This window comes from Heteronotia binoei, chromosome 10 (genome assembly GCF_032191835.1).
Source record: "Heteronotia binoei isolate CCM8104 ecotype False Entrance Well chromosome 10, APGP_CSIRO_Hbin_v1, whole genome shotgun sequence".
In the NCBI taxonomy this organism is placed as follows: domain Eukaryota; kingdom Metazoa; phylum Chordata; class Lepidosauria; order Squamata; family Gekkonidae; genus Heteronotia; species Heteronotia binoei.
In genome coordinates, this window is record NC_083232.1 from 94373986 (window position 1) to 94401813 (window position 27828).

The window sequence follows — 27828 nt, forward strand, 5'->3', positions numbered from 1 at the left end:
CCAGCTCAAGGTTGACTCAGCTTTTCATCCTTGCATTGTTGGTAAAACAAGTACCCAGCTTGCTGAGGGGAAAGTGTAGATGACTGGGGAAGGCAGTGACAAACCACCCCCGTAAAAAATCTGCCAAGAAAATGTTGTGATGTGATGTCGCCTCATGGGTTGGTAATGACTCAGTGCTTGCACAGGGGACTACCTTTACCTTTAATCAACTATGTAATTTTTCACATTCTTCACAAAATTCATTCTGTTTTCAAGGTATTCAGAGGTTTGATAAAGGAGGGTGAGGAGGGGTCAGCTGCAGAGAAGCTTGTCATGCAGAAGGCTTCAAGGTTTAGGTTAAGGGTGAGCATCATGCGCCCTTCCCACGTGTGGTAGTGTGATCGCTGAGGATCCAAGAAATTCCAAGTCTCCTCCCCTCCACCTCCCTTTAAAGTAATTGTGTAGCCTTCTTTGGTTCTTTAATAAGTTTGAAATCAGGATGGCAAAAACCGATAGTACATTAGGGCTGGTTCTGAGAGCCAGTTTGGTGTAGTGGTTAAGTGCGTGGACTCTTATCTGGGAGAACCGGGTTTGATTCCCCACTCCTCCACTTGCAGCTGCTGGAATCGCCCTTGGCTCAGCCATAGCTACTGTAGAGCTATCCTGCAAAGGGCAACTTCTGGTAGAGCTTTCTCAGCCCCACCTACCTCACAGGGTGTCTGTTGTTGGGGGTGGGGGAGGTAGAGGAGATTGTGACCGCTTTGAGACTCTGAGATTCAGAGTATAGAGTGGGATATAAATCCAGTATCATCATCATCATCTTCTTGGTTTGTAATGACGGAAGCCCTGCAGGGCCATATTCCCTTAGGGGAATTCCTTGCTTCCTTCCTGAATGCTCTGGTCTATTATTCTTTTTAAAGGGAGCTGTCCAGGTCTGTTCTTCTGGGCAAATCTGCAGGCAGTTTTCTGTCCAGTTGATCAGCAGGAATTAAATCTGCTTTTATCTTCCAGTAGTCTACCCAGGACATACTGAGGCTTTGGGAGGATTACCGTTCCTTGGGTGTTTGATACTTAATGTTAAATGTTTATGATAATGAAATTGCATTCATTTTAAATACAGTAGACTCATTTTTAGGATCTTCTGTTTTGCATTAATTATGCTTTCCTTCCCCCTGGAAATATCTCTGGTTGTGGCCCCCATCCCTCTTGCATGATACTCTTAAGGCAGGCCTAGCAAGAAGCAGAAGTTCCTGGTCTAACTGTTCACAGTAGCAATAATCCTGCAACCCGCGTGTCCCTTTGCATCATCTGTCTCGTTTCCTCTTCAATTCAGTGAAGAGATGATGGGCAATCCTGAACTGGCCCCGGAAGTGGACGTCCATTCCCTGCAGCCGCTGCTTTCTCAAGATGTGGTCGATGACCTCCTTAACACATATATGTCAACTCTGACTGTAAGTAACAGCAGCAGATGTGCTGCTTTGTGGGGAATGAACTGTCCGGGTCGCTTGCGGGGGGGAACACGTTGCAATTTCACCTTGTGTGACACACTGTCAGCGAAGGTTCATTGAAGTTTCCAAATGAGCAGACTTGTTATTTGAAACAAAGTTGCATTTATTGTATACTCCAAAGTTACTCCAACCTGATAGGCATTGGCACTGATGGCGAGCAGTTCAAATCAGTGGTATTTAACATTCTACATCAAAGCAATTGCATCTGCACCCCAATTCCCAAAACAAAGGCTGCTTTTGCATGTGAGAGTTTTCACACGGCTCCCCCTTATCTTTTTCAGTTTGTGGTTACATTTCCCGGCGGCGATGTCCTTGCTGCCTCTAGGGGGGAGGTGAGAATCTAGCGGGCACTCTCCACTTCAAAGACTGCCCAACAACCTTTGATATTCTTGGGAAGCTACTCTTTGGCTATTCCCTACTTGGCCCCCCCCCCTCTACGGTTCTGCTGGCATAGGTTAGGGAGCGTATATGCGTTTTGATCAATCAGGTTAGTAATCAGCATTTAGCAATAGTATCAATGAACAGAGTCTGACACACACTTTCCGAATGAGGGTTAAGCCAATAGATGTGATCGGTGCCAGATGAGAGTGGCCGAAATGGGACGCTGCCTTGTTTTTGTTTTGATTCAGTTGAAAAGCAGTTTTTTCCCTTCTTCGCTTCCATTTGATTTCTGCAGACCAACATCATCGGATGGCTACGGAAAGCGCTAGAGACGGATAAAAAAGACTGGCTGAAAGAAACTGAGCCAGAATCGGATCAAGATGGTTACTATCAAACTACACTCCCTGCTATTGTATTCCAGGTATAACAGTTGCTTTCAGTAAATGGAACCGCCTGTGTGGAATGATATTTTAAAAAACTGAGCAATGAATTACATCGTCAGGTGTGTGGTACTGGATGTATTTATGGACTGAATTGCTTCTCAAGGGCCACATAAGCTATTCCGAGGGCCTAAACATTGGCACTTCATTCCTGGGATTCTCTCCCCACACATTTGGTGTATTTTTTGTTGTTTGTTAGAAAAAGAAGACTGCAGATTTATACCCCGCCCTTCTCTCTGAATCAGAGACTCAGAGCAGCTCACAATCTCTTATATCTTCTCCCCTACTCCCAACAGACACCCTGTGAGGTGGGTGGGGCTGAAAGGGCTCCCACAGCAGCTGCCCTTTCAAGGACAACTCTGCAGGAGCTATGGCTGACCCAAGGCCATTCCAGCAGGTGCAAGTGGAGGAGGGGGGAATCAAACCCGGTTCTCCAAGATAAGAGTCCACATTTAACCACTACACCAAACTGGCTCTCCCAGCTGTTCCATTGCTGTGTTTCCGTCATAGCAATTGACAGTACAAACCAAATGCCCATAATCTTGGTAGGCCAAAGAAGGGGGATGTGAGGCCCTCAGCAGGTAGCAGGAACTGGGGCTTGGCCAGTGTACTAGGCTCCTTGCGGTGTGGGGGGAACACGACACAGTGTCTTTCTGGCTACTGCTGCTTTTTGATTAATGACAATATATTGGCCGTTTGGTTTCCATTTTCAGATGTTTGAGCAGAACCTTCAGGTGGCGACTCAGATAAGCGAGGATTTGAAAATCAAGGTGCTCCATTTGTGCCTTCAACAAATGAGTTCATTCCTCATCAGGTAAAACTTAACGACAGCTTTTTTCCTCTTCCCAAACATGCTACTAAGCTGCTTGGATCTCCTTTTCTCCCTCCCATGAAAGCGAGATAAAACATTTCCCATTCTGTGCCCCAGCCGAAACAGCAGTGGAGTCTTTTGTTAGTCCTTCCATGTTTATGCATCCCCCAACTCTACAAGACAACACCAAGGGCTCTTTTTGCCTCCTTGCTCTGAGCAGCAGCAGGCCTTGGCCAAGGTGGTTCCCGCCCCCCCCCCCCCCCCCCCCCCCGTGCACCTCAGCTGCTCACTCCCTCGGCTTGCATAGGCTAGTGAGTGGCTGAGTCACTCGGACAGAGCTGCGTCTATTCCTGAGAGGTCTGGTCAGATTAAAAAGCCCTTAGCCCATGAGTCAGTGGGCCAGGAGCCGCTGGTTCTAGCCTGAGCTCGACTCAAAACACAGCCCTGGTTAATAATGATGCAGGTGGCTGGTTTAGGGCTGATAACTGGTCTAGGCTACTCTGCGGGAACACGTTGGCTGATGGCAAGCATTACTTGGAATTACGGTGCAAAGGGTTCACTGCGTGCACAGGGACACAGCATGCACTAATGGTCTTTGAAATTTTTTGCCACTGGTAGTCACCATGGAACAAAGCAAGAGTCAAATCGCACCTTTAAGACCAACAAAGTTTTATTCAGAATGGAAGCTTTCGTGTGCTAGAAGCACACTTCATCAGACAACAGTATGGAATGGCAAGCAGACCTAAATATAGAGAAAGTGGGCAGTGAGTTAGTGTGCAGTCATGGAAATGGTTTTTAGCAGATTAAGAGAGTCACAAGTTGGGGTCTGGTGTTTGTTAGTTTGTGTTAACTGGGCTGAAAAAACAATGACGAGTAGTTAAGTTGGAATAGCAGATTGATGTCCATGCACTAACCCATTAAGTATCCTGGGTGTGAAGTGCAATAAATGAGAGTCTGTTGTGATGTTAGCTCTGGGTTAAAATGAGGGCATAGGTTTCTCAGAGGTTTGATTTAAATATGTAACACACATATAAACATAATTCTAGTTTGCCATTAAAAATGCATTAAAATATAGTGGAAGATGGGTTAGTATATGTAATGAGATATACAGCCAGTATCCCTATTTGAGTATGTCAATTAAAAAAAACATTATTCCTATACACTATTCTAAAAGAGAAATACATTGGGATACTATGGATATATTGCTTTACTTGGTGAAAGTGGGTTCAGTATATGTAATAAAAACCCAATATCCCTGTTCAGTCCTGGGGAGGTGTTTGTTCCAAGTTTCATAATAATAACAACATAATAACAGTTTAACACCACAGTTCACGTACAAATAATATAAAATTAATATACAAACATGAAAATTCTTAGCTGTATTGTGGTGGAATTAGCCATCCATAAAAGTTTTTGAAAGGTTTTAAATATCTGCTTTCTTATGGACAAAGCCTCAGCACAGAATGTGACCACTTTAGAGGCCATCTCATTAGAGTGATCTGCAAGGAAGAGATTTGTGTAGCATTTATCAGATCTTCCTGGAAACTTGGGTAGAGCAGGAGTGAGATTTTTGACTGTAACCCCTCAGTTGGGTTTTTAGATCACTCGAGACCAGTTTTTAAACTGTTGTATATACTGAACTGTTAAGTTGAATATACCAAAACTATTTATTATTTATTATTTTATTTATTACGTTAAGCTTATATCCCGCCCTCTCCGCAAGCGGACTCAGGGCGGCTCACATCATCACATTACTTCCATTAAAAACCAATAAAACATATAAAACATAATTACATATTTAAATTATTTAAAACATTTCATGGTGCTGTATTAATACAGTACAGTATAGCGGTTCTGAAAGTTCGATGGTGACCATCGGTACTCTGCATGGAGCTCTATATAACGTCCAGTGGCAGCTCTCTCTCAGTTAAATGTCGAAGGCCTGTTGGAACAATTCGGTCTTACAGGCCCTGCGGAATGTAGACAAATCCCGCAGGGCCCTTATGGCCTCCGGGAGAGTGTTCCAGAGTTCTGGCGCTGCCACTGAGAAGGCCCTGGCTCATGTCGTACGCAACCTGGCTTCTTTTGGTCCAGGGATGGATAATAGATTTTTCGTCCCTGAACGCAGTGCTCTCTGGGGAATATGCGGAGAAAGGCGGTCCCGCAGATAGACAGGTCCCTGACCAAACTACACATTCCATGGGGAGTAGTAGCCAAGTTAGTCTGTAGACAAAAACCTGTTTCTGTTCATCGTACCACCATCTACAGAACTCTTTTCCTTGGAAACTCTCAGGAGCTAAGCCTGCCAAAGGATAGCAAGTAAAGGCGAGATTTCCCCCTCTGCTTCTGTAGGCCACCAGGGGATTGGGACTGTCAAAACTGAATGGTGTTCTCCCTTTCCATCCTGGGGTCCCCCCCCCCATTACACAGGTACAAAGACGAAGCACATTTATATAAAGAAGAACACCTAAGAAATCGCCAGTATCATCCATGCTATGTTCATTATATGGTTGCCATCATTAACAACTGTCAAACCTTCAAGTAAGTTTTCCAAACCTAGTGTTCTTTAAACAATAATGCTTATTACGCGCTTCTTCCCCTGTAGGCCTGGCTTTGATTTCCCTTCCCTCTCTTGCCCATCTGCTCTGTGTCTTTCCCAAGTGGCCATCTGGTTCCAGCCAGCCCGAGCGGACCTCACTCACCTGGGGCTCTCCTTGGCCGCCCCCCCCCCCAGTCAAAAGGCCAGCAAGCTACCCGCTGCCCAAAATCACATAAGAAGTGGGAAAAGGGTGGCGCAGGCTTCTCCAGGGGTTAATGAGGGCTGCTGGGGGCGTGGCAAAGCCCCTGGTGGCTGCCCGGCTGCCCACTCTCCTAATCCAGGGATTGTTATGCAGCTGCACCTGCTATTCAATGAACAAGATAGGTGGGGAGGAAGAGGGGGAACCCTCAGAAAGCTTCAGGAGCTGTGCTCCTGTGAGCTCCTGCTGAATTCAAGGCCTGCCTGTGGCTAATAGCCACTGATGGACCTCTGCTCCATTGTGATCCTTCTTTTGTCCACCTGACTGGGTAAATCCTTTCTCTTCCTTGGTGCCCCTCCCCACATTCCCCTTGCGTTCTCCCCACCCCTGGCTTCTTATCTACTTGTTTTTTCCCCTCTTCTCCCATCCTTATGGGGCAGGAGGCTACTTGCTTACCTCCTCCTGGAGACTGTTGCCATGTTTTTGCCACAGCCTCGTGGGTTCCTTGGAAACCAGCCCTGATTCTGTTAACTGGGTTTTTTTTTTTAATTGATGAATGTGATATTTTAATAGACTTCGTAATGCTGCTTGCTGTTTAATTATTGATGATTGTTTATTGATAAGTTTCAATGATGGTCGTTCTATTTTTACGGAAGCCACTCGGCTGAAGAGGTTTTTTTTAAAGGCTGTTTCAAATCGACGACCGGACCTCTGACTGGCGTACGCTCTTCAGCGAAAGCTGGCTTCTCAAATCGACGTCTCTTAATAGCTGCCATCCCGTCGGACCGAGCAAGCCGGCATTCATGCCTAGTGAAGGCTCTTGTCTGTCTCCTCCCAGGGAATCGATCGTCAGTCTGAAGAGGAAATACTTGACTCCGATGATGGAAGACATCATGGCAAGCAGTCACGCTTGCATCTACGCTGTGCTAGACGATGTTGCCAAGGAAGGCTGTTCGAGCCTCCTGGATGAAGTGTTCATGGATTTAGAGGTTGGGATTTTCTTGCCCTCGGAAATCAACACGGGCAAGATGTGCTTGTGCCAGGAATTTGGATGTCCATTCAGACACAGCAGTGCTCTCTGCTTGTGGCATGCCCTTATCTGGGTTGAGCTGCCCTATTAGCTGGCACAGCCAAGGAGGAAGATTATCCTCTCCCTTCCACCGACACATAAGAACATAAGGGGAGGGACGGTGGCTTAGGGGAGGGACGGTGGCTCAGCGGTAGAGCATCTGCTTGGTAAGCAAAAGGTCCCAGGTTCAATCCCCGGCATCTCCAAAAGGATCCAGGCAAGTAGGCATGAAAAACCTCAGCTTGAGACCCTGGAGAGCCGCTGCCAGTCTGAGTAGACAGTACTGACTTTGATGGACCGAGGGTCTGATTCAGTATAAGGCAGCTTCATAAGAGAAGCCATGCTGGATCAGGCCAATGGCCCATCCAGTCCTACACTCTGTGTCACACAGGGACCAAAACCCAGGTGCCATCAGGAAGTCCACCAGTGGGCTAGAACTCCAGAAGCCCTCCCACTGTTTTCCCCTCCTCAAGAACCAGGAATACAGAGCATCACTGTCCCAGACGGTGTTCCATCTATATTTTGTAGCTAACAGCCACTGATGGACCTCTGCTCCGTATGTTTATCCAGTCCCCTCTTGAACCTGCCTGCCTGTACCACCATCACTCCTTGCAGCAGTGAGTTCCAGATGAACCCAGATAATGGCCTGCCACAAACAGAGAGCGAGCACACTGCAGAAAAGATGCCAGCAGATGTTGGCAGCTGATGTCTCAAGCAAACAAGAAAGGCAAATAAACTGCACATTACGAGAAAACGCTGGAATTTTTTTTTTAAATGTAGGATCACTGCTTAATTTGATTTTTTTTTGGGGGGGGGGATCATTATTGGAATGCAAGCATCAGTCATTGGCCATGAGCAAAATCCATCCCAGATATTCCGAAGGAATTGCAAGTGTGTCAGGATTTGAGCCAATCAACCGGGCCTCCCACGGCAGGAATTCCACAGCAAGGCTGCCATCCCAGAAGCAGCCCCGTTTCTCACTCTCGCGTGCCTCTCCTCTGGTAAGGGGAGCAGAGCCTTTCATGCACATCTCAGTACTTGGGGGAGAGCCCACAGAAAGGTGCTGCTTCATGCATACACTGGCCATTTTAGCTTCAAGATCCTCACTGAAGCCGGCATAAAAGATGTCACACTTTTCCAGAACAACTGTGATCATCCAATTAAAATTCTGAGGTATACAGTGAAGGAAATAAAGAGAGATGTTGTTCAGACGTTGTCCTGAATGCCAGTTCCTTGCTTTTTATCTTTTTCTAGCCGCATCTCAATGAGTTGATGACCAGGAAGTGGCTGGCAGGATCAAACGCGGTGGATACAATCTGCGTAACAGTAGAGGATTATTTCCATGACTTTGCAAGAATAAAGAAGCCCTATAAGAAGGTATTTGCTGGACTTAATTTGGACCTGCGCTGAGGGTGGTGCAGGGGTCAGAGTGCTGGACAAAGATCTGGGAGACCCAGGTTTGAAGCCCCCCTTTGCCGCAGAAGCTGACTGGATTTAGAGTTTCAGCCTAAGCTACCTCAGAGGGTGGTTGTGAAGATAAAACAGAGGACCATTTTGGGTCCCCGTCGGGGAGAAAGGCAAGAGTGTAAATGACGTAAATAAGACAGGAGTCTCATGTTTTAGAAGAAGACATTGGATTTATATTCTGCCCTCTGCTCAAGAGTCTCAGAGCGGCTCACAATCTCCTTTATCTCCCTCCCCCACAACAGACACCCTGTGAGTCTGCACACTTAACCACTACACCAAACGGGCTCTCACTACACCAAACTGGCTCTAAATGTTTTAGGCCAGGGTGGCTAAACTTGCTTAATGTTAGAGCCACACAGAATAAAAGTCAGGTGTTTGAGAGCTGCAGGACATGAATGTCAGATGTTTGAGAGCCACAAGACAGGGAGGAAGGAAGGCAAATAGATGGGGGGAGGGAGAAGTGGAAAGAAAACAACTTCAACTTTAAGTGTGTTCTCCAAGCTGCTGGCTGGCTTGGCAAAGTGATTTAAAGAGACAAATGCCTTCTTCAAAAAGGCTAATGTGGGGGGGGGGGTGAGATTCACACAATATGTGTGAAAGAGCCACATGTGGTTCCCAAGCTGCAGTTTAGCCCACCCCTGTTTTAGGCAGACTGTGAGAGGAGGGCAGGGATGGATGAGCCTGTGCTTGGCTCTTGCGGCCTTTTCTTACACACCCAGGGCAACGGCAGTTGCCACTTTGGAGTCAGGAAGGAACGAGTGTGTGTTTGTGTATGTATTACTGCATTGTGCAGGGGTTGGGCTTAGATGAACCTTTTGGGTCCCTTCCAGCTCTCTGTTTCTTTGTCGCTAGTAATCATTTTGTCTTATCTTCATCTTAGTGTTAGGCAGTTTTAGGATCCAGAATAGTGGATTCAGGATGTGCGCACTTTATCCTTTGGAACTGCAGCTAAATACTGCCATTATTTAAATTTTTCTTTAATATTGTAATTTTATTGATACTCCACATTTCTCCCCCAATGAGGACACAAAGCAGCTGGTATCGTTCTCCTTGTCTTGTACTTGGTTACTGTGGATATATGATTGTAGGCATGCTGGACTGGTTAATTGGCATCGGTTTTCCCTCCGCTAACTGGGATTCTGAAACGGGATTAAAATTTACACCCAATAACCTGAACATTTCTTTTTATCAGAAAATGACCACCGAATGCCACCGCAGAGTCGTTGTCGAGTACATTAAGGCCATTATGTCAAAGCGTATCACTTTCAAGAATGGAGAAGAAAGAAGAGAAGGCGCTGACAGAATGAATAGAGAAGCTGAACAATTCAGATTTCTGTTTAAGAAGCTCGCTGCTGTAAGTATTAGAAAAAACTGGAATGCCAAAACGGAGGCCACCACAGAAGTAACTGTAAATTGGCATCGTAAGAACCAAACTACTCACAGTTGCTCTGAAGTATTTTTTCCCGCTGGAGGTTCTTTTCAAAAAATGCAGTTAGATGCTGCAGAGTTGGAGAAATCCGGTATACGGGGCAGCTTGCTGATATCGCTGCTGTGCCTTCAGGAATTCAGAGGCAACCTGAATGGAAAGAGTTAGCAGGATGCAACCATAATTAGACATCCAGAAGATAAACTAATCTAGTTTTTTTTTTCACAAGGAGACTCTGAAGTCAGTCCTCACCATTAAAAACGAAGAACTATTGACAGGCCAAACATTTGTTAGGCATTATTGTCATGATTTGGTTAGTCCTTCACTACTCATATCTGCGTAGGATTGCTAAAGGAATTTTGCAGTAGTCTTGACAAAAGACTGAACAAATGTGGTTGCAATCCAACACAGAGTTTGATGTAGCCACTAAAATTGAGGGATTTCAGTCACTGTGCACTTTTTTCTGTGCTTTACAGTTGATCTTGCATTTTTAAAATAAAACCTTGCAATCACTTGCATACCAATGCCTTCGTTAGCGTGCTTTTATTTAAACTTATATGCGTTCTGTGTTCACTACATTGTACACTGCCCTGATCGGGCAGGGGGAGGGCGTTTTAAAATCTAATGAAATAAATAAAAGGATGCTAATTTGATGATGTTTACTTAACAGGGCTCTGGGGAGGACACAGAAGGACTTTGTAGCGTGATTGAAGGCATCGCAGAGGTCTTCAAGTTGACAGATCCTTCACTTCTTTACTTAGAGGTCTCAACTTTAGTTAGCAAACACCCAGATATCAGGTAAAAGGATTCTGTTTTGTTTTTTTCCTAGTGACAGGTTTTTTTACTGCTTTGTTAAGACTATGTTGATGTGTAGTTTTATGCAGGACTTGCCCAGCAGGAACCTGTTTGCATATTAGGCCACACCCCCTGACAAATACATTCATCGAGACATTTTCACACAGCTTTTTTGTAGAAAAAAGCCCAGCAGGAGCTCATTTGCATACTAGGCCACACACCCCTGATGCAAAGCCAGCTGGAACTGCGTTCCTGCTCAAAAAAAGCCCTGGTTTTACGCCAGTTCTTTTTCTCCATTGCTTCAGTTTTTACATGCAAGAGAATACACACAGGGCTGGCCTCGCTGCTAGGCACACTAGGCGGTTGCCTAGGGCGCTGGGAGGCAGGGGGAGGCAAATTGGGCCTCCCGGTGCCCCAGGCAAGCACTTAATTTGCCTTCCTTTCCCCCCACCCCACGCGGTCATGGCCGCCGCCGCAGCCACTATCCCCCCGCCGCCCCCCATGCCCTCCGGCTGGTCGGCAAGCTCTACTCACTCTCCCTCCCTCCCTCCCGCGCCGCTCACCAAACTAAGGCCTGTCACTACTCACAGTCCGCACCTGCGTATTTTGTTGAGTCAAAACGTGCAGGCAGGGCTGTGAGTAGCAGACAGGCCTTAGTTTGGTGAGCGGTGAGGGAGGGAGGGAGAGCGAGTAGAGCTCAGCGACCGGCTGGAGGGCGCAGGGGGCGGCGGCGGGCCAGAGGGGGATAGTGGCTGCGGCGGTGGCCGCAGCAGTGGCGGCAGCGTGGAGGGGGGGGGAGGAAGGCAAACTAAATGCTTGCCCGGGGCGCCGGGGGGCAAATGGGAAAGGAAGGGGGGAGGGAGGAGGCGGTGGGGTGCTGTGCCACGGGGGGGCGGTGGGGGGGGGGCGCCTGCCTAGGGCACCAAGGACCCACGGGCCAGCCCTGATTACACAGTATAAACCACAACTTTCCCAGCCCATTATCTGAATTGCCTGTTACATATTTGAGACTGCTGGAAACAGGGTTTCCCAAAGTGGGGTTGGACCATGTGTCTTTGTTTCCTTTGTATCGCTATGAGGAGAGTCACAAGGAGGAATCAGCTGATGGGAGGGGTTTCTGTGCCTGCTTGAAGAAAAATGGGGGGGGGGGGCAGGCGTATTCCACACCAGTGCTTCTCCGCTTCTCCAGAGTTAGGATTCAAAACCTGAAAGTTGCCTTGGGGCAACTGAGGAACTCCCCGTAGGTGGATCACAGGGCACAGGAAGCAACGCTCTCTTGCAAGTCTCTCCTGCTCGTCTATTTTTTGCCTTGTGGATCTGAGAACAGTTTGCTGAAATAACATGTAATTCATTCCAGTGTCCTAAATCTGAAGAGAACCGTACGCAGGTTTCTGCTCTAAGCCCAGTTTCTACAATCTATTTCTGCATCGCATTATATTCTTTCCTGCACGTTAACATCTAAAACCAAGAGCAGGTTGTTGGAGGCTTCAAATCTGCGTGATGAAAAAATAGTTTGTACAACAATCCTGTATCTTATTGATGAAGGCACGATCACTAGGGTCCCCTTCAAGCAACTGGCCTGAAAGAAAAACAGCTTTCAGAAAGCAAATATGACGGCTGGATTCGAAGCATGAAGCAAAACCCACTTCTTTCCCCTTCTCTCTCACAAAGAATTTTCATAGTCTTATAGCACCTCAATTATGGAAGCGTATAAAGATCTACCTAAAGGAAAAGGTTTGTTGGGGGAGGGAAGCAGATTTACACAAGCCTTGAATTCAGCAGGAGCTCACAGGAGCACAGCTCTTGAACCTTTCTCAGGGTTTCCCCTCCTCCTCCCCACCACCTACCTTGTCCATTGAATAGGAGATGCAGCTGCATAACAATCCCTGGATTAGGAGAGTGGGCAGCCAGCCAGCCATCAGGGGCTTTGCCACGTCCCCAGCAGCCCTCATTAACCCCTGGAGAAGCCCACACCGCCATTTCTCCACTTCTTATGTGATTTTGGGTGGCAGGTGGCTTGCTGGCCTTTTGACTGTGAGGGGGGTGGCCCAGGAGAGCTCCAGGTGAGCGAGGCCTGCTTGGATTGGCTGGATCTCCAGCCAGCACAAGCAGGCCTCACTCGCCCGGGGCTCTCCTTTCTTGCGTCGGGTTACTTTTGGCTAGTGGGGTGGTGGTGGCATATGTTAATGAGTTATGCTAATGAGCTCCACCACCAATTTTTCTATAAAACGACCCCTGGATTTCCATGAGTATGGCTAGAACCCATTCCTGCATTAAAATAATACAGTCTCCTTCCCCACATCACCTAATTGAGAATTTGTGAGTTTCCGGGGACATTCCAAGAAATATGTACCTCTAATATTTAAAAGGTGGATTTCCAACTCTTGGGTAGAGAGGACAGAGGGCGTTGCATGTGATGGAAACAGGTGGAGAGAAGCTGATGGTGCTGTATGTAAATCAGGCAGTTAGCCTAGATGAATGTATTTGAATACAGAATTGCAGAAACAGCATAGAGATGGAGACCAAAGAACCCGATGCATTCAGCTGACTTAGGGTAACTGCAGGCCAGTTTGATGGCTATAACTTGGTTGGCTGGCTGTGGGCAGGGCTCTCAAAGCTAAAAGGGAGTGGAGAAAAGCCCATACGCCCAGTTTTACAGCATGCTGAAGACTGCAGTCTTTTTAGTACTGACATGTTTAGTATGACGGGGGTGGGGTACAACCTAGAGAATAGATGCAGGAATGGCAGTGGCAAGCTAAAGATAAAGGTCCCCTGTGCAATCACCAGTCATTTTTGACTCTGGGATGACATCACATCACAACGTTTTCATGGCAGACTTTTTACGGGTGGTTTGCCATTGCCTTCTCCAGTCGTCTACGCTTCCCCCCCAGCAAGCTGGATCCTCGTTTTACCGACCTCGGAAGGCTGAGTCGACCTTGAGCCAGCGACCTGAACCCAGCTTCCGTCAGGATTGAGCTCAGGTTGTGAGCAGAGAGTTCGGACTGCAGTACTGCAGCTTTACCGTTCTGCGCCACGGGGCTGCTTAGTTGCAAGCTACCAATGGTTTTATTTCACAGACCAGCCTGGTACCAACGCTGTTATCTCTTTGATTGGCAGGGATGACCATATCACAGCTTTGCTGACGATGAGAGGAGACGCCAGCAGAGAGATGAAGCAGACCATCATCGAAACGCTGGATAAAGGTCCAAGCCAGCTGAATCCAAACTACGTGCCAGTTTTTAAAGAAATCACGGTTCCAACACTAACAGTGCCAAAGCTTCTGAAATAATTGCAGTGGATTGTAATGTAATGCCGTTTTGGATGCGGTGTTCGTATCAGAAAGTCCTTTGTAGCCTAATTTGGCTGTGCATTTAGAAACATGAGTTTCGTACTAGCTTTTTTTCCCCTCCTGTCTGGTCTTAGCAATTTTAGCAAGGTTCAGAGAGAGCCGCGTTGGCCGTTTGAAGAATAAGAACTATTCTGAGGGCCAGACTGCTTTCTACTGGCATCTTGTATTAATGGGCATTTTCAGCATCAGCAATAAGACTTCCCCACAATTATTTATCTTGTACTTTGTGTATGTTAACTGGATGCATCACTGACTGCGATTTAGAAAACTTAATTAGGAAATATTTATGTAGCTAGCATGGGTGAATTTGCTACTAGGTGAACAAATGGGAGGGGGGGGGACCAGCTTGACAATTTTTAAGGGTACAGCAATAGTTTGGGGGTTCCCCTCTTTCACTTAATTTGAAGAAGACATGTGCATTAGAGATTGCCAGATAAATAATAAATGGTGGCACTGATACTTGGTCTTGAGAATGTATACCAGGACAGGAGGGAGAGATGTATTTCACCAAGAGAAGCAGACTTGGTTCAATACAAATGAAATACAGGGGTTAAGGGGGGGGGGGGTTCATGGCTGGAACCAGATTAGAACTGGGTACTCTAAGGTCCAAAAACCTATCAAACCCGCTTAACTCTTGACAGTATAGACTTATCCCACCTTTCATGAGAGCTGCCTATCGCTCCGGATACAGCAACTTACAATAACAGCCATAGAATCAGGTGGAAGCCATGTTGCTCTGAAGCCACAGAACACAGTTTGAGTCCAGTGGCACCTTTGAGACCAACGAAGCTTTCGTGTGCACAAAGAAGTGTGCATGCTAGGCTTGCCAAGTCCAGTTCAAGAAATATCTGGGGGCTTTGGGGGTGGAGCCAGAAGCAAGATTGTGACAAGCATCATTGAACTCCAAACGGAGTTCTGGCCATCACATTTAAGGGGACTGCACATCTTTTAAATGCCTTCCCTCCATTGGAAATAATGAAGGGTAGGGGCACCTTCTTTTGGGGCTCATAGAATTGAACCCCCAATCTTTTTGAAACTTGGGAGGAGGGATGGTTTGAGGAGAGGCACTAGATGCTATGCAGCAAATTTGGTGCCTCCCCCCCCCCCCCCCGAGATCAATTAAGAACATAAGAGAAGCCATGTTGGATCAGACCAATGGCCCATCCAGTCCAACACTGTGTGTCACACAGTGGCAAAAAAAAAAGGAGATTCTCAAGTGGGGCTAGAAGCCCTTCCACTTTGCCCCCCCCCCAAGCACCAAGCGTACAGAGCATCACTGCCCCAGACAGTTCCAATAATATGCTGCGGCTAATAGCCACTGATGGACTTCTGCTCCATATTTTTATCCAAACACCTCTTGAAGCTGGCTATGCTTGTAGCCGCCACCTCTTGTGGCAGTGAATTCCACATGTTAATCACCCTTTGGGTGAAGAAGTACTTCCTTTTATCCATTCTAACCCGACTGCTCAGCAATTTCATTGAATCAATTCTCCATTATACCCTGTGGGAATTGGTCTCCATAGGGAATAATAGATTGCCCAGCAGACATTTCCCTCCCCCCTCCCTTCTGATAACCCTGAAGCAGGAGGGGGGCCCTCCAAACTGGGGGATCTCCTGCCCCTACCTTGGGATTGTCCTAGAGAGAACTGTGCACAAAAAATTACACAATTACAATATATCTTAAATCTATTTGTTCCATTTATGAACTCCAAAATGCATAAAGCGCACAATTATACACACAAGCAAAGCACATAAATATAAGTAGCCAATGGCAATCTCCAGTCCAAGTATATTCACCATTGGGATTTTCAGCAAGATTTCCAGCACTGCAAGGATAACTTTCAGTACAAGACAACTACTACTGCAGTGATTGTGGACTCGCAAGTATTTGGACTGAGATTGCCATTGGCTACAGATATTTATATGCTTTACTTGTGTGTATCATTGTGTGCTTTATGCATTTTGGAGTTCGTAAGTGGAAGTGGAACAAACAGCACATTTAAGATATATTGCGATTGTGTCATTTTTGTGCAGGGTTCTCTCCAGGACAACCACCCATCTGTGTATTATTCCCGGTTATGTGCCCCACCTGGAGATCGGCAACCCTAGTGGTGCAGGCGAAGCTCACACCCAGAATGAGCTTTTGTCGGTCTTCAAGGGGCCAATGACTACGGAAACAGAAGCGAGCAGTGAGTAACTCAAGGAAACTCCTCCCCTGCTGCCACCGATCCTGTTAGCCTTGAAGGCGCGGCTGGCCGTCGCGATTGCCTCATCCGAGTGGAAACCTTCCCCGGCTGGTTTCGGGGGCGGAGTCGGAGGGTGGCCTGGCCTCCCGTAGGGTTGCCAATCCCCAGGTGGGGGCAGGGGATCCCCGGGATTGGAGGCCCCCCCCCTGCTTCAGGGTCATCAGAAAGCGGGACGGGACGGGAATGTCTGCTGGGAACTCCATTATTCCCTATGGAGACCGATTCCCATAGAGAATAACGGAGAATTGAGCTGCGGTTATCTGGGTCTTGGAGGGGAGGCACCAAATGTTCTGTCCAAGTTTCAAAGGTATTGTAGCAGGGGGTCCAATTCTATGAGCCCCAAAAGAAGGTGCCCCTATCCTCCATGATTTCCAATGGAGGGAAGGCATTTAAAGGCGTGCGGTCCCTTTAAATGTGATGGCCAGAACTCCCTTTGGAGTTCAATGATGCCTGACACAACCTTGCTCCTGGCTCCACCCCCAAAGTCTCCCGGCTCCACCCCCAAAGATTTCTTGAATGGGACTTGGCTCCCCTACCTCCCGGAGGCTCTACGCGTCAGCTCCGCTCCGGGAAACGAAAGGCGAGGCAGCCGGGAAGGAACGGGGAACCCGGGGCTGCCCAGCGCCGGAGCGCAGAAGAGGCCGGGCTGGACTTCCCCAGAGGCGCTTCCCTCCCTCCCTCCCTGGGGAATCCCCGCAGAGGCCTCGGAGGCGGCGCAACCAATCAGGCGGGAGTCACGCGCTCCCGCGTCGGCGTCGTGACGTCACAGAGGCGTGCGTGGGGGCGGGGCCGAGAGGCGGGAGGGCGCCGACGGGGACCCGGAACTGGGGCGGCGAGGGAGGCCTTTGCCGAGAGGCTGCAGCGGGGGCGCTTCGCCGCGGAGACCCGACCGGCCTGGGCCATGGCGGCGATGGGGATGCCGGACGCCAGCTTCTTGTGGGGAGTCTTCCAGAGGTGAGGAGGAGGAGGAGGGCGGGCCGTTAGAATGCTGGGAGCGGCGGTTAAACGGCCGACGGGGCGGGGGGGGGGGGCGCTGCGGCCCGTCGCCATAGTAACGCGGGGGTGCGTCTCTCTCCCCTCCCGCAGGGTGGACAAGGACCGCAGCGGCGTCATCTCGGACAGCGAGCTCCAGCAGGCCCTCTCCAACGGTGAGTCCCCGCAGCCGCGCCCCACGAGGCCTTTCCCGCTAGGGGTGCCAAGCCCCCGCTTTGGAGGCCCTCCCACCCGCAGGAGGGGGAGGGAAGTGTCTGCTGGGCGCTCCGTTATTGCCTGTGAAGACGCATCCCCATACGGAATAATGGAGAATTGATACGCAGGCAGCGGGGGAGGCTGTTTTTTTTTTGAGGTAGAGGCACCAAATTTGCAGCATAGCATCCAATGCCTTTCCTCGAAACACCCGCCAAGTTTCAAAAGGATTGGACCAGGAGATCCAATTCTATGAGCCCCCAAAGAAGGCGCCCCTATCCATTATTTCCAGTGGAGGGAAGGCATTTAAAAGGTGTGCAGTTCCTTTAAACGGGATGGCCGGAACTCCTTTTGGAGTTCACTTGTGCTTGTCACAACTTTGCTCCTGGCTCCGCCCCCAAAGTCTCCTGGCTCTGCCCCAAAGTCCCGAGATATTTCTTGAATTGGACCTGGCAACCCTACGTCAAACAAATGAGCTCCATGAGGACAGATGTCATTTTAGAGACAACCCCCACCCCGCTATCAAAGCCGTGATCATTGCTGCCAACTGGGAATTTCCTAATCTTTTAACCCCAAAAGAGGACCTTTTTATCATTTCAAAGGAGCCCCACAGAGGACTGACAGCCCCACCTAAAGAAAAAAGTCATCTGGTAACCCTTGTTAAACACATTTCAAAAAGCCTCACCCCTGCATACCCAGCCAAAATCCAACAACATGTAGTATGGCCAGAAGTGGCCCTGCCGCTAGACAAAATAGGTGATTGCCTAGGGCGCTGGCCTTCTGGGGGCACCCAATTGGGCGATCCCCATGTGACTCAGTGACATTATCAGTGCATGATGGGATGCCAGAATTTAGCCTTGCCTACTATGCCAGACAGTCTAGGGCCAGCCGAGTATGGCCATAGGCAAACAAAATGGATTAACCAAGGGACCCCTCCCCCTTGAAACAGCTGAGTTTTAGAAGATTGAATGGCATCCACTTGCCGCTGTGAGACGGGCTTCCTTGTGAAGCTGGGGGCTGTTTTGCTTTGATTAAGTAGAACAGTAAAACTATTCAAAGAAATAGTCTTCCTGGTTCTGCGTGACTTCCAGCACTGTCCTTTGCTCAATATGTTTATGGTGACTCCACACATTTGTTTGCTATATTGGCAAACAGTGTGTTGCCACAATACCCATAGTGTAGTGCTTCTCATCAAAGGAAAAGACAGCTAAGACATGGTAGTATGACTGACAGAGGGGTGCATAAATATTTTTTTGCTGTTTGCTACAGTCCATCTAAATATGCTGAAGGAAACTAATACTAGTACAAAGTTCTGCTGCTAGTAATGGACCGTGAATGGTGAGTGAGAGGTAGTTAAGGGAATCTGAAGGCCTTGTAGGAGTGAATCCAGCATGAAAAGCGATAAAACCAACTAACTGTAGCTGGGGATGCAGCGTGAACTGTATGAATTACAATTAACAACACCCAGGGTGGCGGGCCAGAGGGGGATAGTGGCTGTGGCAGCGGCAGTGCACGGGGTGGGAGGCAAACTAAGTGCTTGCCTGGGGTGCCGGGGGGGGGGGGGCAATTTGCTGCTCCCTGCCTCCCAATGCCCTAGGCAACCGCCTCGTTTGCCTAGCGGCAGGGCCGGCCCTGATAACACCGCCCCCACCCTGAGACAAAGTTCAAGTGTCTTCCAACCAGTGAGAAGATTCACCACTTAGGTAACACTGCTGATGTGGTGTGGCTCGGGCAACTGAAAGTGCTGTGTCCTGATAAGCTGAATCTCAGAATTACCAGTTGAGTTCTCTGTTGTGCTTACTCTTCACACTCAGCAAAAAGAACGTTAAGCACAACAGAGAACTCATAAGAAGCGATCAGTGTCAAATTCTGAGATTCTTTTTGTCACTGGAGTAATGAAGGAAGAAGTCATGAAACCACAGTTGCAGTAGAGTGAAAAGCAAGGATATGGAGTTGCGCAGAAAAGGATTTGTTGGATTCTGTCGTGCTGTTTTAAGGGCTCAGTCATGCATGCAGTTTTTCGTAGAGTGTTTGTGGGTGTGAGAAGGGCAATGTGCATCTTCTTACACTGTTGCAGATCTATTTCTGTTTCTTATTGTATGACTCTGTTGGAAGCCACAGTGTTTAGCAGCCTCTGGGAACATTGTAGCACTGTCAGAATGGACCGTTTCACATCTGGATTTAATATGCCGGATTTCTTACATAAATAGAAAAGGGTGTACATTGCCTATAGATAGCAACGTTAACCATGGCTATTTTGCCTTGTATGCATTCACTGGAAAGGTACAATGGGCTTCAGCCTGCGCACATGCACTACAAGGTTTGTGATTTCTATCTATGAAGATCTGTGGTCAGATTGTCATTTTTTAAGAGCTCTATGTTCTTTTTTCTGCTTGTTGCTGGTTTTCTCTTACTTTCTGTGAGCTGTATTGCAACTCTCTGTTCTGACTTAGCCTGAAGTTTTCAGCTTCTGTAGCGGGACTTTAATGACAGAGACGCAAAATCCTTTTTATTGATTAGCCAGAGGCAACCTGGGCAAAGAGGCTGGGCCCCAGATAGCAGCCATACTTAGTATTTCTTGAGCGGCTTGCCACGGCCACCTTTGCTTCTAGAAGCCAGCGCGAGCAATAGGCACCTCTACAACAGACCTCTGTTTCAGCTTTGCACTGTAACGCTTCTGTTTTAAAAAAGGGAGCTCTTGCATGGAAACTTGTGCTCACCTACTGTAAGTTCCACCCATTTACCCACAAAGCATGCCTTGTTCTGATGGAGCCGTCCCAGATTAAGGCTGCCAAATTGAACACTGGTGGGCTGTGGTATTTTGGGAGAGGAGAGTTCTGCTAAGATAGTAAAGTGCATTCTTTGTGGGGAAATGCTCACAATGTTTTTCTGTGCCTGGCCTTCACCTCAAAAACGGCTTGCTTGTTTGCACTGGAGTTTAAAATAAAGCAAGCGGGGTACCCGCAGCAGAATGCTACGGTTCGTTTCCACTTGTCCTGGAATAGCTGCCAAGGTGGGGATGGGTTCCACCTTTATAGTCACCCTAGGCTTCTGGGATTGCCCCAACAGATTCCATCCTCTGCCCTCTGAGGCCTTGTTTCTACCTTTGCAGCCGGACTCGTGAGTTTTAAAAAGCAGGCCACCAAATACTAGCTGCTGTGGTGTCTGAAGGCTTTCCGCGTGTCTGGCTAACCACTGCGGGAAACAGGGACAGGAGTAGCTGGACTTCTGGTTCGATGCAGCAGGGTTCTGGTGTTTGCTTTTAAAATTTAAAAAAAAGTTCTCAAAACATCTCAAGTTGGAAGTCTGCCGCTTAAATGGGTAACAAAACAAGGACTGCATCTGTGCTGAAGGGGGGAAATTGCTTTGTGTTTTATGGAGGGCTTTGTGCCATGCTTTTAAAGTGCGTTTTGGTATTTCTTTAACACTTTGGTTACGTAAAGTATGAATGAGTTCTGCTAATATTTACTTAATGCAGTGGGCACCATGCTTTCAGATCCCACTGAGTCTTCTGCAGGCTGGATTTCAAACGTCGGGAGCATTTAAATTTCTCAGGGGGCGCTTGATTTAATAGAAATTAATTAAGTCGCTCCATCAGGCGAGGGGCTGCGATTTGGGAGTGGGGAGCGCTGCGCTGATCCAGCCGTCTGCTCCTGTCCCTTGGAGCTGTTTCTACAGTCACGGCCCCCTCCTCCCCCCGTCGGGGCACCCCTAACCAGTCCTAGCCTGTCTCAGTCTGGCCGGCAGCTGGAGCCATCGGGATGCTGGGCTGCAGGAGGCAGTGGCAGCTACACATACAAATTTCTGAATAGGGGTTACCGTTAAAATCCAGCCATTTGGTTGGATGCTGCCTGGTTTTTTCTTGGTTAAAAAAAAAAGGAAGGAAGCATTTATTCTCTTTGAACACCCAAAAAGGCTATGCTGATAGTTATGTAACAGGATGCAGGCTGTAGTAGGGAGAGGCATTGGGCAAGAGAGAGTGAAAAAGCTGCCTGGCTCCCTTTTTTGGATGGATTGCAAGTACAAACCAACCAACCAAACTGAAATAATTGTGTGTTCTGCACTTTTTGATATGTTTATCTGCTTCATGCAGTGTGTCCTTCATAGAAAGGCTAAGTAAAATATGTTTTAAATGTGGCATTGGAAGTTATCATAATTGTATGATAGAAAGTGCTGTAAAGTCGCAGCGGACTTATGGTGACCTCTCATGGGGTTTCCAAGGCAGGATACTTCATTGGTGGTTTTCCATTGCCTACCTCTGTTCAGTGACCCTGGACTTCCTTGATGGTCTCCCATCCAAGTAGAAGAGAAGATTGGAGTTATACCTCACCCTTCTCTACCTGAAGGAGCTCAGAGTGGCTTACAATCTCCTTTCGCTTCCTCTCCCCACAACAGACACCCTGTGAGGTATATAGGCCTGAGAGAAGTCTCCAAGAACTGCTGTTGAACAGAAAACTCAGAGTTATGGCTGACCCACAGTCACTCCAGCAGCTGCAAGTGGAGGAGTGGGGAATCAAACCCAGATAAGAGTCCACGCACTTAACCATTACACCAAACTGGCTCTCAGTACTTAACCAGTTCTGACCCTGCTTATTGTCTGAGATGGTATTATCCAAGAATTAGGCAAGTGGATTTTTCAGTTTTTAAATCTTTTGTGTACTGGAGCCATCTGTTATCTCCTTGAACAGTTGGTGATTTCAGCAGTGGTTCAGCCATTCTGCCACCAGGATTTCTTGCAAGTAATTCTTTATGGAACAAGGAACACCTCTTGTGCCTAACAGGAAGGGCGGGGGGGCTGTAGGGAAAATATTGTGGTTTCTTGAGCCTCTTTCTCACCAGCCTTTTTGGTTAGTTCATTAATAGCATCTCCTGAAGTTGCAAGCACTAGATAAAATTCTGATCCAAAATAAGCAATGCTTTCAGTTGTTTAGGAAAAGCTCTTCTGCTTCTCCTTTTATAGCACTTATTTAATATAATTTAACTATGCAGAATAGGGTATTGCAACTTATAGTCTGATTTGATTTCTCTTTTGACTCTATAACATAGTGGAAGCCCAAAATTTTGACACCCTTGAGAGCATTTGATCATTATTATTTTTTTAAAATCTCTTTCCTGTGATTTTTTTAAAAACATACTTTGCTTCCTTTTCCTCTTAGGAACATGGACTCCATTTAACCCAGCAACGGTCAGATCTATCTTATGTAAGTAGTTAATCAGACTACTTAAATTTCTTGTTTTATACTCACTAAAGAATATTTTTATATTTGCTGATCAATATATTTCGGTTGTCCCCATATGTCCCTTCAGATGCCACTGTCTGGGCCTATATTTTGTCTGTGGTTGCTCCCCCATGAAGTGTCTTGAGGTGTGGGAGTTGGGTTCAAGGGGCCCAAGTTCTGCTGTGTGTTTCTGGACAGCACAGGAGGAAGATCTGGGGGTAGAAGACCGGTTCTCCTGGAACTAGCAGTTAAATGCTGTCTGATACATTATTAGTTACCAACCAGTAGGCACCCTTCTTGCTTTTCTCAGAGTTGTAAGTGGAAGTCTTGTTTTGTGATCTGTACACATTAATATTTGGGTTGTGTTTGCTTCAGCTATGTTTGACCGAGAAAACAAAGGGGGCGTGAACTTCAACGAATTCACTGGCGTCTGGAAGTACATCTCCGACTGGCAGAATGTGTTTCGCACGTATGATAGAGACAATTCTGGAATGATTGACAAACATGAATTAAAGCAAGCACTAACAGGTTTTGGTAATTCATTTGCAATTATAGTTGCCTGTGTATTGCAGTCCTCTATAGAACTGTGCCGTATCACACACTGAGATATTCGATGGTAAAAAACCCCCACAGGAAATGGCCCAGTTATATATTTTTGTGGTACAAACAAAACAGAGTCTCAGAATGCTACCTGGTGGGCCATACTTTTAAAAAAGCCATTTTCACAACTGCCCCTGCAAAAACACCTTGAATTTATTACTATACATAATGTGTCCAGATAATTTTTAAAATGTACTTAAACTGGCTGCCTCTCTCGCTGAGACTCCAGGTGGATTACACAGTGTAAGGCAAAGCAATCAAGTGGGATGGACATCCAGTGTACAGCACAATAGGACAAAGATTCCAAAATTAGAAACAGTGCAAAAAGTTGAATTACGAAAGCAGAAGACAATGCAGTAAGAGCCAGAGGCTACATACAACTAGTAGCGGATGAGACTGAAATCTGGTTTCTGCTTTATGCCCCTAGGTTTCATTTTCAAGTTCAGTGGTAACTTAGAATTTGCTGACTTTTAAAGAAAATAGTCTTGGAGTTTATTCGCTTTGTATCAGTTCAGATACACTTCATACAGTAAGCCCAAACCCTTTATCCTTCATTTTGCGTGGCCTTGCCTCTCTGATCTCATATTTTAGTACACGTGCCCCCCAGCTGACCAGTGCTAATCTGCTCCCTCACATGACTTCCCGTTTGCTGTTCGATGTTGTAAATTTGCCACTACCAGCACTTGTGTCATGCCATGTTTGATTTCAGTAAGACCCCACCCCCCAAACACACACAAAACCCCTTTCGTATCCAGGACAGCTGACTGGGAATATAAGGGGCGGTACCATCTTTTCGGCGAAGCTGCATTGCCTGCCTAGTGGCCCAGGAGGTAGGCTGGAACCCCAGACTAGAACAAGTACTTGTCTATGAGGAGAGAGCCCATTTTTTCCGTGAAGTTGCTGGCATGATACCATGGTTCCACCCCCACCCCCCCCAAATTCCTGATGAAAGTCTGTCAAACTGGAAGGAGTGCACTCGCTCCTTTTGGTTTTCCTCCTGTTTAGACAGTGAGTTTCTTGGTGTGTATCAAATGCTCATTATCGCAACTCAGAAAGTTAAGTAGCCAGACGTTACTGGATGGAATAAAATCTTGTGCAACCCTGCTCTAGTCTAGGAAAATCAGTGATCTTAGAGTAACAGTGTACTCCTAAATTCTAGAGTAGAGTCCTGCAGACTAAGCAGTATTGACAAAACATGCTGGTTGTTGCCTAATAAACCCTTATGCCAAACTACTATTCCGAGAGCATGCTGTATGTTCTAAGGATGTCTGGTATACCTGTGTATTCCTTTGCATTAATCCACCAAACACTAAGCAGGTTTAATTTTCTTTTGTAGTAAACGGGCCAGATTTTTAAGCTTCTTGGCAGCGACTTGTATGTGACAGTAGGTTGTTTTTTCTATAAGCAGTAGCAGCATCATGACCAGTTCTCTAAGACGGTATTGCTTTCTCATGCTGGGAAAACATTCCCTTGGAGCCTGGAGTGCATGTGGATAACATTGTGTGAACAGCACAGCTCTATACCGCTTGCCACCATTACCAACACATTTTAAATATTATGTTTTCATTAGATTGCCCCCTCAATTTTCATGTCTTCTAGTTGCTTTGTTTTATCCTGCATTATTTTTTTTTTGCTGTCAAGTAGCATCTGATTTATGGCAGCACCACGGGGTTTTTAAGGCAAGAGATGTTCAGATGTGGTTTGCCATTGCCTGCCTGCGTAGAGCCAGTTTGGTGTAGCGGTTAAGTGCACGGATTCTTATCTGGGAGAACCGGGTTTGATTCCCCACTCCTGCACTTGCAGCTGCTGGGATGGCCTTGGGTCAGCCATAGCTCTGGCAGAGGTTGTCCTTGAAAGGGCAGCTGCTGTGAGAGTCCTCTCCAGCCCCACCCACTTCACAGGGTGTCTGTTGTGGGGGAGGAAGGGAAAGGAGATTGTGAGCCGCTCTGAGACTCTTCGGAGTGGAGGGCGGGATATAAATCCAATATCATCATCAAGCCTAGATTTCCTTGGTGGTCTCCCATCCGAGTACTAATCAGGATCAGCTGTACTTATCTTCCAAGACCTGATGAGATCAGGTTAGTTTGTGCTGTCTAGAGTAGGGCATACGTAATTTAGTATTTCATTAACTACGACTTAATATGCATGGTCATCTTGATTCCTGATTAGGTCACATCAGCATACATGGCTTAGACAAACTTAAATTGCGTTTCCCTATTGGATTCATGAACATCTTCCATTTTTCTTCCAAGGTTATCGATTGTCTGACCAATTCTACGATCTCCTCATTCAGAAGTTTGACAGACAAAGGAGAGGACAAGTGGCGTTCGATGATTTTATTCAGTGTTGCGTTGTCCTGCAGGTAACAACAAATTCAGATACTAAAATGATTTAGGAGCGGTCAGCTCACTATGCCAGATCAAATACATCTAACTTAGAAGTCCGTGGTGCTGCATTTACAAATCCAGATGCTTGGGTAAAAACAACAGCATACTTACCGGAATATGATAATGTACGTTTTACAGTAGTAGCAGCACTACAATACCTTCCCATCAAAGGGAAGCCTGTAAGGAAATGATTTCATTCCTCTGCAAGACGCTGCATCTTTTTAAATATTTGCTAGTGACCTTATCATGTTTTACTTTAATGTGGCAAACTGTAGCAGTGTGATGCATGAAGAATTTTTTCTCTCAAATAAGCAGCAAATTATGAAGTCACAACTGTCCAGGTTGCGTTCCCACTAAGCTGAGTTAGCTCACAAATTTTTAGCCTCCAGTTTACACATTTTTGTCTCAGCTCAGAAAAAATGGCCCCAGAGCAAATTTACGCAGTGGCTCACCACTTTAATGCCAGTAGCTCCCAAAGTAGAATTTTTGCTCACAAGACTCCACAGCTTAGAGGGAACATTGACTACCAGTACTTTAAATGTTCTCAGAAAAAGTCTCTTGCGTTTTTAGTATTGTACAAAAAGTATTTGACCCTATTTCTGTAGGTACTTAAGGCTTCTGGGCCATGTGAGCAGTATCAGTTCTCACTCTTGAAATGTATCTGCTCCAAAAGTATGGTAACAGCATTTCACATCATTGTTAAAGTGACAAAGAGTTAATGTTTTTTTCAAGTTTCTGGGCTTGGGGTAGGTCTCCTAACCCTGCTTCGTGTATGAGAATGTAGGAAGGCATTTTCTGATATGGAGCAAGGTATGGTTCTGTTTCACCAATAGGAATTCTGTTTCATTCTGTGGAATACACCCCTTGCCCTGGCAGAAGGCCCCTTGCATTTTAGTAAAACAGAACATCTAGATCTAGTTAGTTGAGATCCCAGATACTTTCTGCGTTCTCCCCATGTTAGCCTAGATAAAGGTACAACTTTCCCCAGGAGGAGATACCATTCCGCATCCATAGACAACCATAGCTTGTTTCACTTTTTAATACAGTGAAAGGTCAGGTTGGGTGTGACACTGTTCTTTTTCCCCTGAGTATATTTTTTCTAGGCACCTTACCATCCCTGATCTGCTAAAAATTTTAAAGCAAAAGGGGTAGGGGAAGTTGTGGGGGTTGTGAAGGGGTGAGAACTGCCTCAGTAGGTTATGGGCTGTAACACCGCACCAGCTCTAGTCTCATGAATCCCATACGATCCAGGTTCTTCGGGCAGAACTAACAAACAAGGTTTGTTAACTTTAACTTCTTTTCTATTTTCAGAAATGGACAGATGTCTTCAGGCGCTACGATACTGATCAGGATGGCTGGATTCAAGTGTCTTATGAACAGTATCTTTCTATGGTCTTTAGCGTCGTATGACTGCAAGTACTGTCTGGAGGACATGGACTGGAAATGCCAATTTCTTTATATACTAAAAAAGAGGCTAATTTATCATTCTTAAAATGATGTACCAGACTGGGTTAGAAATATCCATTTGCCGATTACCTTTTTTTAAAAGTTCAGATTATGGCCATAATAGCGCCAGCTATAAAATTTCAGCACTATCATGTTATGTTTTTGAAAATGTGCATGAAGTCTCAATGCCAAACTAATAGTGCTCAAACTTGCACAATATTGCATGTGCCTTTTTTTAAACAGAGATTATTGAAAGATTCATCTAGAAGTATGTCCTGTGTTTGCAGGAAGCATGTCTTTAAGTGGGGGTGGGGGAAGGTAGTCCAGTGCCCTTCTAACTAGTATAGGTTGGGTTGTATTATGTATTCTGCCGGGTTCTATATCTGTTCGTTTCAGTAATGCTGTGTATATACAAGAACAGGTATTCCTTTAAAGCTGCCTCCAGTAGGGGGCAGCACATGCACACTGAGAAAAGGGAACCATGGTTAGTTCTGGGGCTTTACTGTATTCAAAGCAATAGTATAAAAGGTAGCTGTAGACTACCAGATGTACTTCTATTTGGAATTTTTTGCTTAACGTGACCTAGACAAATGTAACCGGCCAAAGACGAAGGTGCCGATTTCCACAAAAGTGGTTTTGAGATGAGCCATCTTTAATTTTCTGTGTTTTAAAAAAAAAACCTGTTATGCTTTAGTTCCGCAAAACCACAGAGGACAAACAATAAAGTCTTTAATATTCTTCTTTATGGTCTGTGTATAGGTACATATAAGAGCCTTGTTCGT

The 27828-nt window shown here is 46.5% G+C and overlaps 2 protein-coding genes across 4 annotated transcripts in view; both read left to right on the forward strand.

Moving 5' to 3' along the window:
* The window catches only part of EXOC3 (exocyst complex component 3), a 169220-nt gene that overhangs the window by 17948 nt on the left and 123444 nt on the right, over nucleotides 1-27828 (forward strand). Inside the window, exons 5-13 of one of the 2 annotated variants that reach the window (XR_009555860.1) lie at nucleotides 1313-1430; nucleotides 2164-2289; nucleotides 3022-3122; nucleotides 5550-5660; nucleotides 6696-6846; nucleotides 8181-8303; nucleotides 9586-9747; nucleotides 10490-10617; nucleotides 13732-13963. Coding sequence is in view for 1 of the 2 variants with exons in the window: in XM_060247793.1 (XP_060103776.1) it covers nucleotides 1313-1430; nucleotides 2164-2289; nucleotides 3022-3122; nucleotides 5550-5660; nucleotides 6696-6846; nucleotides 8181-8303; nucleotides 9586-9747; nucleotides 10490-10617; nucleotides 13732-13903 (1192 nt within the window). In the remaining variant the exon portion in view is untranslated. Of the gene's footprint in view, nucleotides 1-1312; nucleotides 1431-2163; nucleotides 2290-3021; nucleotides 3123-5549; nucleotides 5661-6695; nucleotides 6847-8180; nucleotides 8304-9585; nucleotides 9748-10489; nucleotides 10618-13731; nucleotides 14423-27828 lie in introns of those variants that run through there. The other variant, XM_060247793.1, reaches the window with a different exon arrangement.
* On the forward strand, nucleotides 16945-27786 carry PDCD6 (programmed cell death 6). Of its 2 annotated transcripts, none has more exons than XM_060247798.1 (6): nucleotides 16945-17163; nucleotides 17296-17357; nucleotides 22551-22595; nucleotides 22989-23141; nucleotides 25466-25575; nucleotides 26912-27786. In XM_060247798.1, the coding sequence occupies exons 1-6, from the start codon at nucleotides 17111-17113 to the stop codon at nucleotides 27008-27010; spliced, it is 522 nt and encodes a 173-aa protein (XP_060103781.1). In that variant the 5' UTR covers nucleotides 16945-17110; the 3' UTR covers nucleotides 27011-27786. The 2 variants fall into 2 exon arrangements, with proteins under 2 accessions (XP_060103781.1, XP_060103780.1); XM_060247797.1 differs by having other exon boundaries at nucleotides 16989-17163; nucleotides 22989-23147.

Excerpts from the sequence above, each read along its gene's own strand:
- PDCD6 (XM_060247797.1), top strand. The coding sequence starts at position 17,111 with ATGGCGGCGATGGGGATGCCGGACGCCAGCTTCTTGTGGGGAGTCTTC. Across the intron at positions 17,164-17,295 it reads TTGTGGGGAGTCTTCCAGAG|GGTGGACAAGGACCGCAGCG; the intron begins GTGAGGAGGAGG and ends CCCCTCCCGCAG. Across the intron at positions 17,358-22,550 it reads CCAGCAGGCCCTCTCCAACG|GAACATGGACTCCATTTAAC; the intron begins GTGAGTCCCCGC and ends TTTTCCTCTTAG.